Here is a 16,005-nt window from a genome sequence, read left to right as displayed (position 1 = left end):
GCACCTGGGATCACAGCTAGCGATCGCTCAAGACACAAACACCTGGCGACATCACACAGTGCTAAAAATGAACAAAGTCACAGCATCCACCATCGACTCTCACTGTTCAATACTAGCGCTGGGAATTGACTTAATGTAGAGGTATGTAGTTATGAGTTAGTTATGAAAGAGGATTGATTTTCACACGACATTCCTGTTTTTTGTTTTGTTTTTTTTTTTTTTATATGGGACTTTACATGCAGGCTACATCAAACCAATGCAATACCTTTCAATTTCTTTCCTATTTGGTAATTTTTTATTTGATTGACAGACAAAACCACATTCATATTAATGTTAACTGAATAAAAAGTGCTCAGTCAATTTTTTAAAACAAATTATTTAGCAAACTGTCTATAGCAGAAAGCGCAACTGTGTTCCCATGGCAACTAATGGACTTGGCCCATCCAGAAATATATTTTGAAAATGAAAAGAAAACAGGTGACGTATTTACACTGCTGCTATACTTCGAAATGTATAACTTAGCATATAGCAATTTCAGGATGACCATGTTCTTTGAAAGTCATGGTCACAATATGATCGAGACGTCTAAAAAGTTTGAAGGATTTTAGCAGATTCTATGGCATCGGGTGGTGTCACATACTTGTTTCCATGGTGATATATATGTTTAAAGCAGACCTATCGTGCTTGTGTCTGCTCTGTACTTATAATCTATGACACCTGTGGATCATTGTGTTATAATTTGCACATTTTAAATCGCAATATTCATCTAAAACAACTTAATAAAAGAAACAAGTTTGTTGACTTTCACGTTGGGAAAACTGCGGTGTCCAGTGGGAGCTGACGTCGCCGTAAACGTCATCACAACAAAGAGTCTGTGCCTCCGATGGATAGCTGCAGATCACACTAGCGAGAAGCATTTTTTTCCTACACGTGTCACCGATAAAGAAAGTAAAATTGAAGAACAAAAATATGAATTGAGTATGATGATAAATGAGTAATTAAAGATTGCTCAAAAATGCACGAATCACTCCAAAAACAACTCCGCGAGGGTAAATGAGAAGGAAACAACTACAACATCTCTCTATAAAAGCTCTGAAAAGTCCATTTTGCAGAATAGGTGCTTTAAAACCAAACTGTGAAAAACATTCAAGGCAAAGCAATAGCCTTACATTTTCAGGAATACAAACAAACGATGGTCCCTGGAACAGAAAAGTACATACTGCACCTTTAAGACAATAAATAAACACATAATGGAACGGCATGTGGCTTAAAAATAACCCAGAAAATGGAAAACATAGTGATAGTCAAAGCTTGCTGGATTCAAACTCCCCCCCAACGATAGTAGTACTTTTCAAGACTAGCTGGATTCCTTAAGTAGACCCCTGTACCATCATCTCCCTATGCGAACTCCCCAGTCATTAGGTTTAGCGCGCTGTATAACATTTGCGAAGTGAAGGACAAACCCGATAGGAGAGCTCGAATCACGCTGAGGAACAAAACAACCAATTCCTGACATGCCTTATTTGCTTTGGGCCCTGTGGTGGGCTAGATGGGTCTCGCAATTCACAAAAAAACAGTAAAAAAAAAAAGAACTAGCATTAAGCGCTCCCCACTCCGCTGTCATTTCGGAGACGGGGACATTTGCTCACTCACTCTTTTCTGCCCTTTTACTTTTGCAATTTTGTCGTTTCCAAAAAGCTAATTTTACCTTTTATTGCTTGTCCTTCAGTGCTTCATTTTTTCCACTTTGACAGAACAAAATGTGGCTCTCATTCTGTTAAGAGCACATGAGTTTTAGTGTGTATTTCTATCTTAATAATGCAATAAATGACTTTGCATAGATTTCCAGTTGCAGTGTGACAGTGCTTACAGCTCCCCACCAACGCGCACTGTCTGTATCTAATTGTAAACCATTTTATTGATCACAAACCTGTAATAAAGAGCTTCATTTTCTGCCTTCTCTGTCTTAAAGCGGCCACATTACGCTGCTTTCTGATCTATGTTATGTTTCCTCGTCACAAACAGACCTGGAGTCGTGTTTTGTTTCATTCACACATGTTTAACACATAAACCCTGCAGATTTAGGCTGAGTTCTTCTCTCAAACAGAAAACACTCTGTTCTATCTTGTGATGTCATCATGTGGCAATACAGGAAGTGCTCCACTGTGTTTTAAAACTCCATGCAACTTCACTAGAATCATTTGGATGATTTCAGACCTGCCAATCTCTACTGAAGGTAAAAGGAGCTGTTAACTTGAAAACTACCACTTCATGACATCAGAAGGTTGAACAGAGCATTTTGAGCTATGGTGACATAAAGTGTTACTCAAACATGTGAAAATGAAACAAAACACAACTCCAGGTATGTTTTTGAGGAGGTAACAACCTTATAACTTGACTTAAAGCTCACAAGAGTAAATTTTGTGTAATATAGGACCTTTAGCAGTTGCTCTTAAGCTGAACAAATTCCCCAAATGTAACATATGTGAATACTAGAGGTGGGTTTGTGAGAGGTAAAGGATAAACTAGTTAGATAGATTTAAGCAGCCACTTTTAGCGAAGGGTCAGGTTGGTGTAGGAGTGGAACGTTTGTCAATACAATAGGCCTAAACTCATTTTTTTAGTACAAACAGCCTTGCATTTAAAATAGTTAAAGTCTAAATAATAATTATGCCAAGCGTTTGTGGGTGAGGTGGGATATGTAGGCGTAAAAGTGTGGTAGCAAACATAAAACATTGTCAAAATAGAGCCAAAAGTAGCAGAAGCAGAAGTCTGGTTTAATCAATGCTGGTAAAAGTTTAATTTGGTCACATTGTGTCGTATATAGACAAGTTCAAAAGTACAGTACAATGAATTTCTGTCAGATTAATTACATCACTGAATAACTGCTGTAATGATGATGTAATACACAGACAGGTTTAAAGACGTTATATGTTATCATGCTTCCCAAATGAAGCTAAATCCAATCCATGATCAAACACAGTGCGCCACAGCTGCTCCACACATGTGCGTTATCCTCAGACAGCAGCGCTCTGCCGCCTTTGAAACACGAGCCCAGCGCGTGTCCTTAATCATTCTAACAAAAGGCCACATTCACTGCACCTCGCTGTAAGCCACACAATCCTCTTAGACCTGTTTGCAACGGGAGGGAAACGCACGCTGCGCTTCCCTGCTCCTCCGCGCGGTGGCGACGTGCACTGCGCCCCGCTCTGGCTCCTCTCAGCCTTTTCGTCCTCACTCCGCTTCTTCCTCTCTAAAGAAACCATCCGTGGCTCCGCACCGGTCTACACGCGCCCGGCTATGGCTCTGTGACCGTGCGCTCTGCTGCAACTTTGCTCTCCTCTCCTCTCCCGGTATCAAGCTTTTTACGCACAGCGCGGACGCAGAGGAAGTTCTCCACGGCTCGGACTGTCAAACTGAAGAGCCGACCTTGACAGTAGCAGCGCTGCAGGGGAGCAACTTTACACAGAGAGTGGATATGTCCTCTCTCCGAGTGTGACGGTCCTCTTTAGGAAAAAAAACGGACGGAACAGCGGCGCGGCGCAGCGAGAGCCTGTACGTACCTGAAGGGAAGTTTGAGCGGGATAAAACACGAGGAAAAGAGTTGTTTTACGCGCACTGTGGACTATATTTCTCTTGGAGCAGCAGTACTGAGGAACTAAGAAGGAAAGCTTTTCATCTTTGACTTGACAATCCACAAAAACGGGAGCAGGGACCCCGGGTTTGGACAGTGTCGTCTTCAGCACCGGGCACTTGTTGTCCTGTCGTCCCCTGTCCCCCTCTTTCCCCTCTTCTCCAGTGCACGCGCTTACCCTTTGGGACCATGTCGGCGGGATCCTGGGGCAGATCAATGTGGCGCGCAACATGGATTTTATTTTTCTCGTCTCTCATCCGCTCCACGCCAGCTCAAGGTAACACACACTGAACAGAAACGCGGAATGAATGGGGTCCTGTCGTCCCAAGAGTCTACTGCTGCTGCTGTTTTTGGCTTTTGCGATGTCAATTCTTTGCTTGTCTTGTCTTTTTTGCAACCTATATATGTGTTTATCCTGGTGTTAAAAATCCCAAGTATCCCCTCACTTCACAGTAACTCCAGCTGGGAACATGTGCTGCAAATATGTCAGTTCAGCACGCCTCTTAAAATGTTAATGTGCTTAATAACTACTAATGAATTCATCCGGCGCCTTCTTTGGAAATTAAACTTGGTGCGCACACAAACACATGCATATTGATACGAGGCGCGCAACGCAGACGCAAGGCAATTAAGCTGTATAATCAATAGCTTATCTGGGAATTTATTTTTGCTTTGTGGAAGAAATACGAGGCACTTACGTTTAAAGTAGATTATATTTGCTGGGGCACGCTATGGGAGTTGGTAGTTCAATCCCCATGCGTTTTTTTTGCGCTTGAAGTGCGTGTGGTGCCCAGTAGAGCGACTACTCTAACCTCAAGGCAGTTTCTCTCTTCTCAGTGTAATCTCGAAGTCTTCCAATGTTCCAGGCAGTTTGAGTTGGTATTATTAAAGCTACGGGAAAGCATCAGGCGTTCATCTATGGCTTTGCTCACAGAGGAGGAACATGAAGCCCAACGATGGGAAATGGATATGGGACTTTTCCTGTGTAGAAACATGCACGTGCAAGAAGAAAAAAATGGTTATGATCCTGGTTTTGTCTTTTGTTTTCATAGTTTATTTCTGTGCATTAAATGAATCAAAGTACTTTTTTGTTTTAGAACAACGTTGACATCGCTGGGACGCTACCACAGCAAATTTCTAACCGAACTCTATCTCTATCTAAAAAAAAATAAGTCCAAATATAAGGCACTGTTACGATTTGAATGTGTTTGAAACTGTGATCGAAATGTCAGGATATCTGTGAGTTGGAATCGCCATAGATGTCGCTAAAAGGGGTTTGCTGGTGTCTTGTTATCTCACTGTTTTGATGTTAGGACCTGGTTTTAGTCCTGGTTTAGTCTTGGTTTAGTCTTGGTTTAGTCCACTGATGTTTCCACACAGTTATTGTCTAGTCTGGTTGAATTACATTCTATTTTCTTTTTGGTCTAATTTACTCCTAACCCAAGTTTAACCCCACGTTAAATATAGTCCAAATTATTTTCTTACTCCTGATTTAGTCCACTTGTGTTTCCATAGAGTTATTGTATAGTCCTGGCTGTATTACTTTCTACTTTCTTTTTGGTCTAATTAAATCCTGGCTGAAGTATCCCTGACGTTTTATACAGTCCAAAATACTTTCCTAGTCCTGGTTTAGTCCTGTTTTTTCATAGAGTTATTATCCAGTCTGGTTGCATTACCTTCGACTTTCCTTTCTGTCTAATTATCTCCTGACCCAAGTTAAATAAAGTCCAAATTATTTTCTTAGTCCTGGTTTAGTCCACTTGTGTTTCCATGGAGTTATTTTATAGTCTGTTTTACGTTCCATTCTACTTTCTTTTGGTCTCCTCCTCCTTCCCAACCAAAGTTAACCCCCAAGTTTTATAAAGTCCAAATTATTATCTTAGTCCTGGTTTTAGTCCTGGTCTAGTCATGGTTTAGTCCACTTGCGTCTCCACGGAGTTATTGTCTAGTCTGGTTGCATTACATTCTACTTTCTTTTTGGTCTAATTGACTCTAATTGACTCCTAACCCAAGTTTAACCCCAAGTTTTATGAAGTCCAAATTATCTTCTTAGTCCTGGCGTTGTCCTGGTTTAGTCCTCGTCTCGTCCTGGTTTAGTCCACTTGTGTTTCCATGGACTTATTGTCTAGTCCTGGTTACGTTACATTCTACTTTCTTTCAGTTTCTTCCTCCTTCCTAACCAAAGTTAATCTTCAAGTTTTATGTTGTTCCAAATGTTTTCTTAGTCCTGGTTTTAGTCCTAACCCAACGCAAACCCCAAGTTAAATCCAGTCCATGATATTTTCTTCGTCCTGTTTTGTTGCTGATAATCCACATGTTTTTTTTTACCTCATCCTGGCTGCATTACATTCTGCTCTCTTTGTGTTCGCGAGTCTTATTTAGTTTCAATTTCATGTCTAACTGGCTTTTCAAAGTGAAATATTTCCCAAAGTATCTCTGAAGTCGTCCTTGGTTGGAAAAGTTATGAGAACCACTAAAACTATTTCTGATTTCTGACCCTGTTTTCTCATTCCGTCCACGCTAACTGAAGAATTCACCATTTCCTTGCACGTGGTTACTGGTGAGGGCTTCAGTTCCCCTGGCTCTTTCTCTGCAGGGTAATTGTAATTCAGCCATAGTCTCCACTGTAAAGGAGGGAGTATTACCTCTCAAGACAGACCCAATAAGCCCCAGTTGTTTTGAGTCAATAATACAATGTAGAGGAGATGGAGGGAAGAAATAAACAACAAACATGGAAAGCACATATCCATCATTCATGAGGCCTATCTGAAGCGTGACATTTATAGCGTAATGCTCGGTGTCGCCGGGATTAACATTTGCGACGTTGGTGGTCCACTATATCTTCAAGTAGTTACTGCACAACTGTAACAAAAGTTTATGTTTTTGTCTTCTCGTTTATTTATATGTGGGGTAATTTCGATCAGTTTTAAAGGGTCCGTATTACGTTGTTATAATGTTGTATGTTTCCTCATCAAAAACATATGTGGAGTTGTGTTTTGCTTCATTCACACAAACCCTGCGGATGTCAACACTCTGGTCCACCTTGTGATGTCACGTGGTAATACAGGAAGTGCTCCATGCAGCTTCTTTATATAATGCAAAACAGAGAATATTTGCTGTTTTCGAAAAAGATGTAGGGGAAAAAAAAGGATATACGTATTGAATCTAATCCTAATCCTCTCAAAATATCATGATCATTGTTGTTAATTCTCTAACCAGAAACTCAAACCTGCTGTATTTAAATCCCTTTTGTTGTTGTTCTTATATAATTTCTTTAAACTATTGTTCAAACCCAAAAGCCTGAAAACAAAAGAACATTGTTTACTGTTATATATTTGTAATAAGTTTGTGATAAAAAAAAATAAATACAACTTCACTAGGATGATAAGGAAGGATAATTTCAGCACTAGAATTGTCAATCTCTACTGAACAAAAGGTAAAACGAGCTGTTAACTTGAAAACTACCACTACATGACATCACAAGGTGGAACAGCGCATTTGGAGCTCCAGGAAATGTTCAGTTTTATCTTCTGTATTATTATCTATACTGGGCTGACATTGGGATGACATATCTCAGCTGATACTGCATACTTCTGCTGTGTCCTTGAGCCAGACACCTCCGCCTCCATGTTGTAAATGTGTGTATTAAATTGCACGATTAAGGGAACTGTAAGTTTTAGCTTTTAAATCCCACAAACATGACCAATCTGTGTCCCTAGATACAAAGTAGGCCTGTTCAAGTGAAATCCAGCTCCTCTGGTAACAACTGTAATGCTGATTTATCCTTAATTATAAAAACATTAGACATGATGACCAAGTTGTTTGCTATAATCTATTGTTTTGGTTCACAGGGCAATTATCCAATCAGAAAGCAGAATGAGCCTCACACGAGTTTCTCATTTGTGTTGCCAGTTTCAAAGCTGAAATCCTGTTGATCTAAACCTAAAAGGACTCTCTCTGATCTGAATGGTCACTACCTAAACCCCAGCACCTGCATCCAACCATGAATCAGTGCTAGTACAGCGTTGTTTATCGTGGTAAAAAGGGTTGACAATAATCGTTCGTGGGACATTTTATATAATCGTGACAATCGGCAACAAAGATAATCACCATTGCAACACCAGAATGTGCTGAAAAAAAAACACTTATCCACAGGAGAGTCAACGGGGAGTGACAAAGGCATCTGTTTTCCCGGGGTTTAGGGGCCCAGAATTGGACTCTCTTCCTATGAATTTGTATTAGTGGGGGGGTCCACGTGAGACTTCTTGCCCCTGGCCCCTGAAAGTTTAGTTGACGGCCCTGCTCATCCAGAATATTCTGTTAGATTGTAGTTGTTTTCACTGATGACAAAGTGAATATCATATTGATCATAATTATTCATATCAATAACATTATAAACTATCATCAACTTTAGTAATTACCATGATATAATCGTTAATCGCAATTATTTTGGCCGTGATAATCGTGACACTAAATTTAAATATCGTCCCATGCCAACTCAGTGAATGAATACACATGAGGCCTGTTCATATACAGAGAAAAAATGAGAAAAAAGAATGTGTCCTCTATGTTTTAGGCACTGGAAACTGGTTTAGCTGTGATTTCATTTAAGTCCATAGCTATAACACCGTATACATAATTACCATTGCGAGATAGGGTGATCGCCAAATTCAGATTGTGCACTTTATTTGTATTGCATTACACTTTTTAACCTTTGTCTTGTCTTACTGTGACAGCGTTGGCAACGTGGAGGAGGTTTTTTTGCCAGAGGACACATCATAAACACAGTGACACTCGCACACAATTATCTGACAAACAGTTAATCCACTGGACCAATGTCATCTCATGTTTATGCAATCTTTAAAAAAAAACAACACTTTGCCGTACCTTCGCCTCTCAAAACACTCTCGCCTTCTTTTTTCTCTTTGCTGATTTTGCAAAGCAGGTGGGCTCGCAACCCAAACCATTATTTACAGCCGCGGAGTGATGCTTCCTGATTTTCTCTTCTGTCGGGACTGTGGCTGTGTATGTATGTGTGCGTATTGAACTTGGCGGTGAACCAGGCCAGTCATTTTCACTGCGCATCTGTCTGGCTGCCTCCTCCTCCTCCTCCTCTTCCTCCTCTGCTTCTATGCATTCGTCCGGCAGCAGCTTTTACCATCCGCCCGCCTCAGATTTCATTACGGCGTTGCTCGTGGGTCAGAAAACGTGGGATTTAATTGGACTCTCTTCAGACCGTTGGAAGAGGCGCTCGTTGGAAGTGCGACCCCCGCGTGGGCTGTTGTCCATGTCACTCTCTCGCCCGATGATTAAAGGACGTGATGAGGCCGATGCGATGCCTTCTGGATGGACGTGTCTTTGCCGCGGACTTTTTCCACCGTTTAATGACCGCTCAACTGAAGCGACTTTTAACGATGGGCAGAGGCTGTAGAGCTGGGCCCAAGGGAGAGATTTTGTGTTTGTCTGTATACACCATCATGGCAAAAATAAAGTTTCAGTACTTGTAATACAGGGGCTAAAGGTGCGCTATGAAACTTTTCTTCTTCATGGAAATGTTATTGCTTTCCGCAGTGAAGCATTAAGTGTCGCATTGCTAAAAGAAATCCTCGAAAAACATGCATTCTTACAGTGAGTGGGCTCGCTTCTCCACGGATTAAACCAGTAGCTTGGCCTGCTGGTTTCAGTAGTTTGTATCGATAATGCTTTGGGACATCCCAGGCAAAACAACATCTCCATGGAAACAAACAGGTGGCTGACTCCACCAGAAACACATTTAAAACAGGCCGATTACGCAAAATCGACCTTTTTTAGCGCTTTTAACCATGTTTTAATCATTTTTCCCTCTCCATTTACTCATCAGAAGTTGCATTTGGAGTCATCCGTGCATCTTTAATCGCTTATTTTCAAGACACCATATTGCCAATCAATCCCCGTTTTCACTGCCATCAGCAAACGCCCACTTCTCTGTACTTTCTCCATTCTTCAATTTACTTTTCTTAATGATACACATAGGATTCATCAGTGTTGCGTAGTCATTTTGGTACAAATTTAAAAAAAATCTGCTGCTCATTAGCGTGATCTTCAGCTATCCATCGAAGGTACTGACTCTGTTGTTTATGGCGACGTCAGCTCCCACTGGACAACACTGGATCCATTTCTTTTATTAAGTCGTTTTAGATGAACATTGTGATTTAAAATGTCATAATGATCCATGGGTTGACTGTCCCGGCTGAGAAATTTGAGCAACGCAACTCTATTGGGAACATCAGGTGCATCAACTGCTGTCATAACTGCCATATGTATACAGTAATAAGTCCAATCATTTTATGCTATAGCGCTGGTGATAAATAGTGGCTATATTTAGATGGCCATTTGTTTGTTACTGTTATAGAAAAACAGGACAATTCACACTGTTAATTACCTGTCCACAAGATATGATTTTCATTCACCTAGCTAACAATACTACAGTAACGCTAGCTACTGTTAGTTACGTTAGCCTTGAGTTGTTGACCCTGAGGTAGTTTAAATTTGATATTTTTGCTGGTAAAGAGTAGTATTTTTTACGTTTTCCTGGAAAGTCCTGATTGAATTTTAGGCTGCGTTTCATGTGACCACATTTGGGTTGGGATGGTTGGTATAATATTTAAATTCTATCTTTAGTCTCCAAATATTTCACTGTCTCATGATCGGATTCTGCTGTTTAATGCTGACTCTTGGCCAGATTGTGACTGCAAATAAGAAGCTGTTCTCAATTGACTTTCCTGGTAAAATTTTGAATAAATAAAAATAAAGACAACTGTGAAAAGATCATATCATTATCCATTAACGAGTCACAAGTTGTTTTTTTGGGGGGGTTTTTTGCCTTACGCTCATTTTCAAGCACTGTTTTCTGTATTTTAGCTGAACAAATGACAATATATTCCCCTCTCTACTGTTGGCAGGTATAAAATTGATCAAAATAGGGTCATCTGGGACATTTCTTGTGTAAAACTAGGACAAATCAATGGCTTTGCATAAATCTGCTGGGACAGGGGACACAGGGCTCAAAACTGGGACTGTCTTGAGTCAATAGGAACGTCTCTGGTCATTCTAGGTCCGTTTGCACTTGTACAATCCATCAAAACTGAGACTAAATGGATCTCAACAGTGACCGCCCAAACCGTGGTTTCTGAACTACATTTCCAATTCATTTTTCTCATAGACTTTCTGAAAAAAAAACCTCACAAACTAATATTAAACGTTTGAAAGCTTGCTCAGGATCAGCTGCGTGGCAACTAATGACCACAAGACCTATCATTTTATTTCATATCTGTTTCTGAAACTTTATAAACCCCCAAGTTATCAAATAATTTAGCAGAATTTTGCATTTTGAACAGCCTTTGTGGACTTAAAACAAACATGTTATGGATATTAGTTAGCACATAGCTGGTTAGCATGTAGCTGGTTAGCCTCTGCGATGTCTTTGAATACAAATCTGTTTCTGAAACTTTATAAACCCCTGAGTTATTAAAGCATTTAGCAGAATATTGCATTTTAGACACCTTTTTTGGACTTAAAACCTCGTTATGGATATGAGTTAGCATGTAGTTGGTTAGCATGTAGCTGGTTAGCCTCCGCGATGTCTTTGAATACAAATCTGTTTCTGAAACTCTATAAACCCCCAAGATATCAAAGCATTTAGCAGATTATAGCGTATTGAACAGCCTTTTTGGATTTAAAACAACCTCGTTATGGATATTAGTTAGCACGTAGCTGGTTAGCCTCCGCGTTGTCTTTGAACACACATTTTTTTGAGTCTGTGGGAAACGTGAATGGCAAATTTACTTCAGAAACCTGAGCGAGCAGTCACTGTTGAGCTCCATTGGGAATAACTCGGAACAAATCGTTAAACCTTTCCCAGGATTGCTTTCCCGTATTTAGTTAGCTTATTGTTCCAAAATGTTTTCAAACTCCAATATCTAACTTTTCATACCATCACTCTCTGGGCCAGCGGTGTCTCAAATAGTAAAACCGGTGACATTTCTTTGCTTAAATTCCTGCCTTCACTCTGGACGGGCCTATTTCTGGCAGCTGACACATAGACACTTTCTCAAATGGGCTAAAACAGGCTGCCCTCCCCAGTCTGTACTCAGGATGTTTAGCTTGAAATGACAGTTATAGAGGCTGTCTGCTCTGCCCATTCATTCACCGCAGTTGTACCAAGACAGGCCCACGCACCGCCCGCTGGTTTTGTCATTTCTAACTCTGCTATTTTCAAACTGCAGGGGGTTTTAGCAGAGACGGGCTTTGTCATGTTGGGTATACATACTCCTGCTTCGCTTTACTTGTTCAGGACTTTGAAGCGTGAGTACTTTTGTCATAGGTGTGGCATGTTGATTAGCATTACAAAGACGGATTAGAATGTTAAAATGCAGAGGTCGGAAGTAATTTGTCCAGCGTTTTAGTTTTTTTCTGTTTGAAAGAAATTAAACCAAACCAAAAAGTAATATTTTCTGACTTTGCAATTCCCGAGCAAATGATATTCTTGCTTTTCAGTTGGCCGAAATTGCACGTTTTAGCATGATAATATCGACATCGCTTATGGACCATTGCATCGGTATCTGCGTTAATCGTGGAAAAGCAAACCATATTTGTCAATCTCTAATTATTGTAGTCATTTTGCGTAACACAGACGCCATGTTATACTTATGTCTGATATATAGCTAAAATCTATGACACTCGTGGATCATTATGTTGTAATTTGGCCATTTTAAATCACAATATTCATCTAAAAGAAACAAGTCTGCTGATTTCCATGTTAGAAAACGGCGGTGCCCAACGGGAGCTGACGTCGCCGTAAACGTCGTCGCAACAAAGAGTCAGCATCTCCTATGAATAGCTGTGCATCACACTCGCGAGCAGCAGATTTTTTTTCCCATTTGTACCAAAATGACGAGGTGACGCCGCTGAATTCTGCACGTATCATTGATTAAGGAAATAAAATTAGATAACGGAGTAAGTACAGAGCAGTGGGCGTGTGCCGGTGGTGATGACATCGGGAATTGATCTGCAATATGGCGTCTTGAAAATAAGCGGTTAAAGATTGCTCAAACATGAATCACTCCAAATACAACTTCAGGAGAGTAAATCATGAGGAGAAACAACCATAAAAGCTCTGAAAAGTCCATTTTGCAGAATAAGTCTGGTTTAAAGCCTGACGGATATAACAGGCTGATTTAAGCGACTGTCAGATTGGGTAAACTCAGTCTGGACAGGCTATACCCCGTTTAAAAACTTGAACTCTCAACAATCCAGTGGTTTAATTAATTTCACAAAGAAAACAGTAATGAAATAACATGTGATTACCCTGCACCACACAACAGCTCATGTCCAAACATTTATAAAGGCTCAGGAGTGACAAAAAGTAGACACAATAATGACTATATCAACTTATCGTTCAATATATGAAAACTGGAACCATATATTTTGAGGTTCAGTGTTTATCATGTGCATGTTTTTGCTGCAATTATAGGTAAGTTTCTGGTATTTTCTTATGTAATACAGTAAGATCGGAGCTGCAGAGGGTTGAAAAAGTCACTTCCAGGACTAATTATTGATTCATTGTGCTATTTATTTGTTGTAGCTCATGCTTTTTAATGAAATTGTCTAAAAAAAAATTGTTTACTGGGATTATATTGCTGAGTTTTTATTGCGTCAGTGACAAAGTAGTTTAAATTTGATCGTTTATCGTGATATTTCTTTGTAGCAATGTATCAAGCTTCAAAATTTGTTATCGTGACGTATAGTTTGAAACTCCTTTTGGATTCTCTTACTCATAAATGTGTATTATCTCACCTCAGTGGGAAAGTTAAGATAGTAGTAGTTGTAGTATTCGTAGCTGTAGTCGCAGTAGTGGCAGAATCTGTTTGAACGTCACACTCAAAGCTTTTTTCTTCTCAGTATCGTCTTTAGGAACTACTTTCACGCAAGTAATATTGGTTTTGAAGTACAAATACTGTACAAATCCTTTTTTTATTTGCATAATCTTCTGCATAAGTTCTTCTTCCAACGCTGTACACAGGTTAATTCAAGATGTCATTTCTCCTAACTTTTATTTCGGAAAGCTTTTCTGCATCGGACATGGACCTGGACTTGGCAATCGAAGTCAAGGATGTCATCTTCATTTCGAATCTCTTAGAAGATTGAATTGAAATTGTGCAGTGGGGATAAAAGGCGTGCACTTTGCAAGCACCCCTCGAATGCTCCAGTGGGAAGAGGCAAAATTGGATGCAGTCTTATCAGAGGGTACAAAATAGGGCACATAATCATCAACAGGCAGCAGAATATTTCAACGAGACAGCCGACGCTTTCAGGAAGAGTCTGGCAAGGGAAGAGGAGAGAATCTTTTGTTTTCTTTGAGATTTTTTACCATTTTCCACCATCCAAAACAGTTTGAATGTGTGTCTACTGGACCATAGCGCGCTGTCCTCGCTTCAAGCATTATTTGTATAGAAGCTGTCTGAAGAATAGATATTTGGCACCAGAATGACAAGATGGTGGGCTGTTCTTGGCATAGGAAGATGTTAAAGTGAATTCAGTGGGTTTTTTTTTGTGTGTGCAGATGTCAGTTAATGCTGTTGGTTAAATACATGTGAATTAGGAACGCGAGATAATTCACAATTGAATCGAAATTGCAATTTGAATGGTTGAAATGAGCAATCACAAAGGCGGTGGTTTTGGAAATACAATAATTAATAATGAAACGTCTTGTTTTATTCTGCAAAGTGTAATGTGAACGAGGAAAAAAATGTCGAGCAATGAGAAGAAGAGGTAGTGCGATTGGGGCGAAAAGTGGTGAATTGTTGGAGCCGGGAATCAATTTCATGATGCTCAGGGTAACACTGCTGGAAATGAAACTTTTGGGGTCATTTTTTGTGTGTGTTTTTCTTTTTTTTTAAGTGGTGATGGAGGTAAAGGACTGATAATATATTTACACTCCTGAAATGATCAGAAGTATTGAAAATCAGATGCTAATCGATACTAAAACTAGTATCGAAACTAGACACTCATTTGAGACGTTATCAGCTCATTGTTCAGTTATTTTTGTAACAGTTTCCCTGGAGAAGTCGATACCTGCTCCAACACCTGGGTCCATTATATTTAGCTTCATTAAAGGGCCCGTGTTATGTCATTTTCTCATCTATGTTATAATGTTGTTTCCTCATCGCAAACAGACCTGGAGTTGTGTTTTGTTTCATTCACACATGTTTAACACACAAACCCTGCTTTTTCTCTCAAACAGAAAACACTCTGTTCCACCTTGTGATGTCATGTGGTGATACAGGAAGTGCTCCACTGTGGCTCCAACATGGCTAAAAGCTCAATTTTGCGTTATATAAGACCTTTAACAACCAAGTGAGCCTGTGCCTAACTCATGTAGACCTCCTCGTTTCTGTAGCGTTGTCTTTTTACTCGCATTTGAGATCAGCCTCAAATAATTATACAAGCTCCAAATATTTACTCTATCTCGATTATTTCTGCGGTTGGATACTACAGATGGCAGGAGGCGAGCAAACTCAAAAACAGATTGTTCGTGATGATGGTTATTTACTTTGATAGTAATTGATTATTTCTGATTTGTGTTTTCAGAATTCAGTTGATGAACACATTTTAAACTCTTCCAGGAGCATGAACATTTGAGAGATAATTTACCAATCCCACTCGCTTCATATCACAAATCAGTTTGTAGAGGCCTAGGTATGAGACAGTACTGTTCTGATACCCATGTACGTGCAGCAGTTGCCATTTGCAGTGGTGGAAGAAGTACTCAATATTGTTAACTGAAAGTACAGATATTGGAGCAAAAAAGTATCACATGAAAAATATACTGAAGTAAAAGTATTAAAGTACCTGTTTAAAAATGTATTTTAAGAGTAAAAAGTGAAAATATCCCATGGAAATTTTTAGATCTTATGAAGCTTCAAATGTAATGATTTTGATAAAGATTTGTTCAATTGAATATATTCCCCCCCCCCCCCCCTTTTTTTTTTCTTCCCTTTTTCGCTTTTATTTGCATATTTTTCCTCAAACTGTGAACTTATCAGCAGGTCTCAAATTGTAACAAAAAATGCTTTTACTTTTCAGTTGTGTTCAAAAATATTGTGGAGTAGAAAGTACAGATGCTGCTCTCAAATGTAGTAAAGTAAAAGTAAAAATAATCCACTTTAAAATGTACTTAAGTAAAGTATATTTTAGGTATCTGTACTTTACTTAAGTACAGTACTTTTGACATTTGAAATAGTGATCAAAAATGAGATCTTATTCCTTATGCTACCCACTATATACTATTTGAAGTAGATAAAAACATGTACTTTTACTGTCTTTTTACAATT

At 39.5% G+C, this 16,005-nt stretch overlaps 1 protein-coding gene across 1 annotated transcript in view; it reads left to right on the top strand.

Moving 5' to 3' along the window:
* Window positions 1–3,814: 3,814 nt before the first annotated feature.
* sdk2b (sidekick cell adhesion molecule 2b) overlaps window positions 3,815–16,005 on the top strand; it is a 599,022-nt gene continuing 586,831 nt past the window's right edge. Inside the window, exon 1 of the mRNA XM_055229370.1 lies at window positions 3,815–3,911. Within this exon, the coding sequence (XP_055085345.1) occupies window positions 3,824–3,911 (88 nt within the window). The 5' untranslated portion in view covers window positions 3,815–3,823. The remainder of the gene's footprint in view (window positions 3,912–16,005) is intronic.

The sequence above is a fragment of the Periophthalmus magnuspinnatus genome, chromosome 19 (assembly GCF_009829125.3).
Source record: "Periophthalmus magnuspinnatus isolate fPerMag1 chromosome 19, fPerMag1.2.pri, whole genome shotgun sequence".
Classification (NCBI taxonomy): Eukaryota; Metazoa; Chordata; class Actinopteri; order Gobiiformes; family Gobiidae; genus Periophthalmus; species Periophthalmus magnuspinnatus.
The sequence above is the reverse complement of the archived record's forward strand: the minus strand, read 5'-3'. Positions and strand labels throughout refer to the sequence as shown.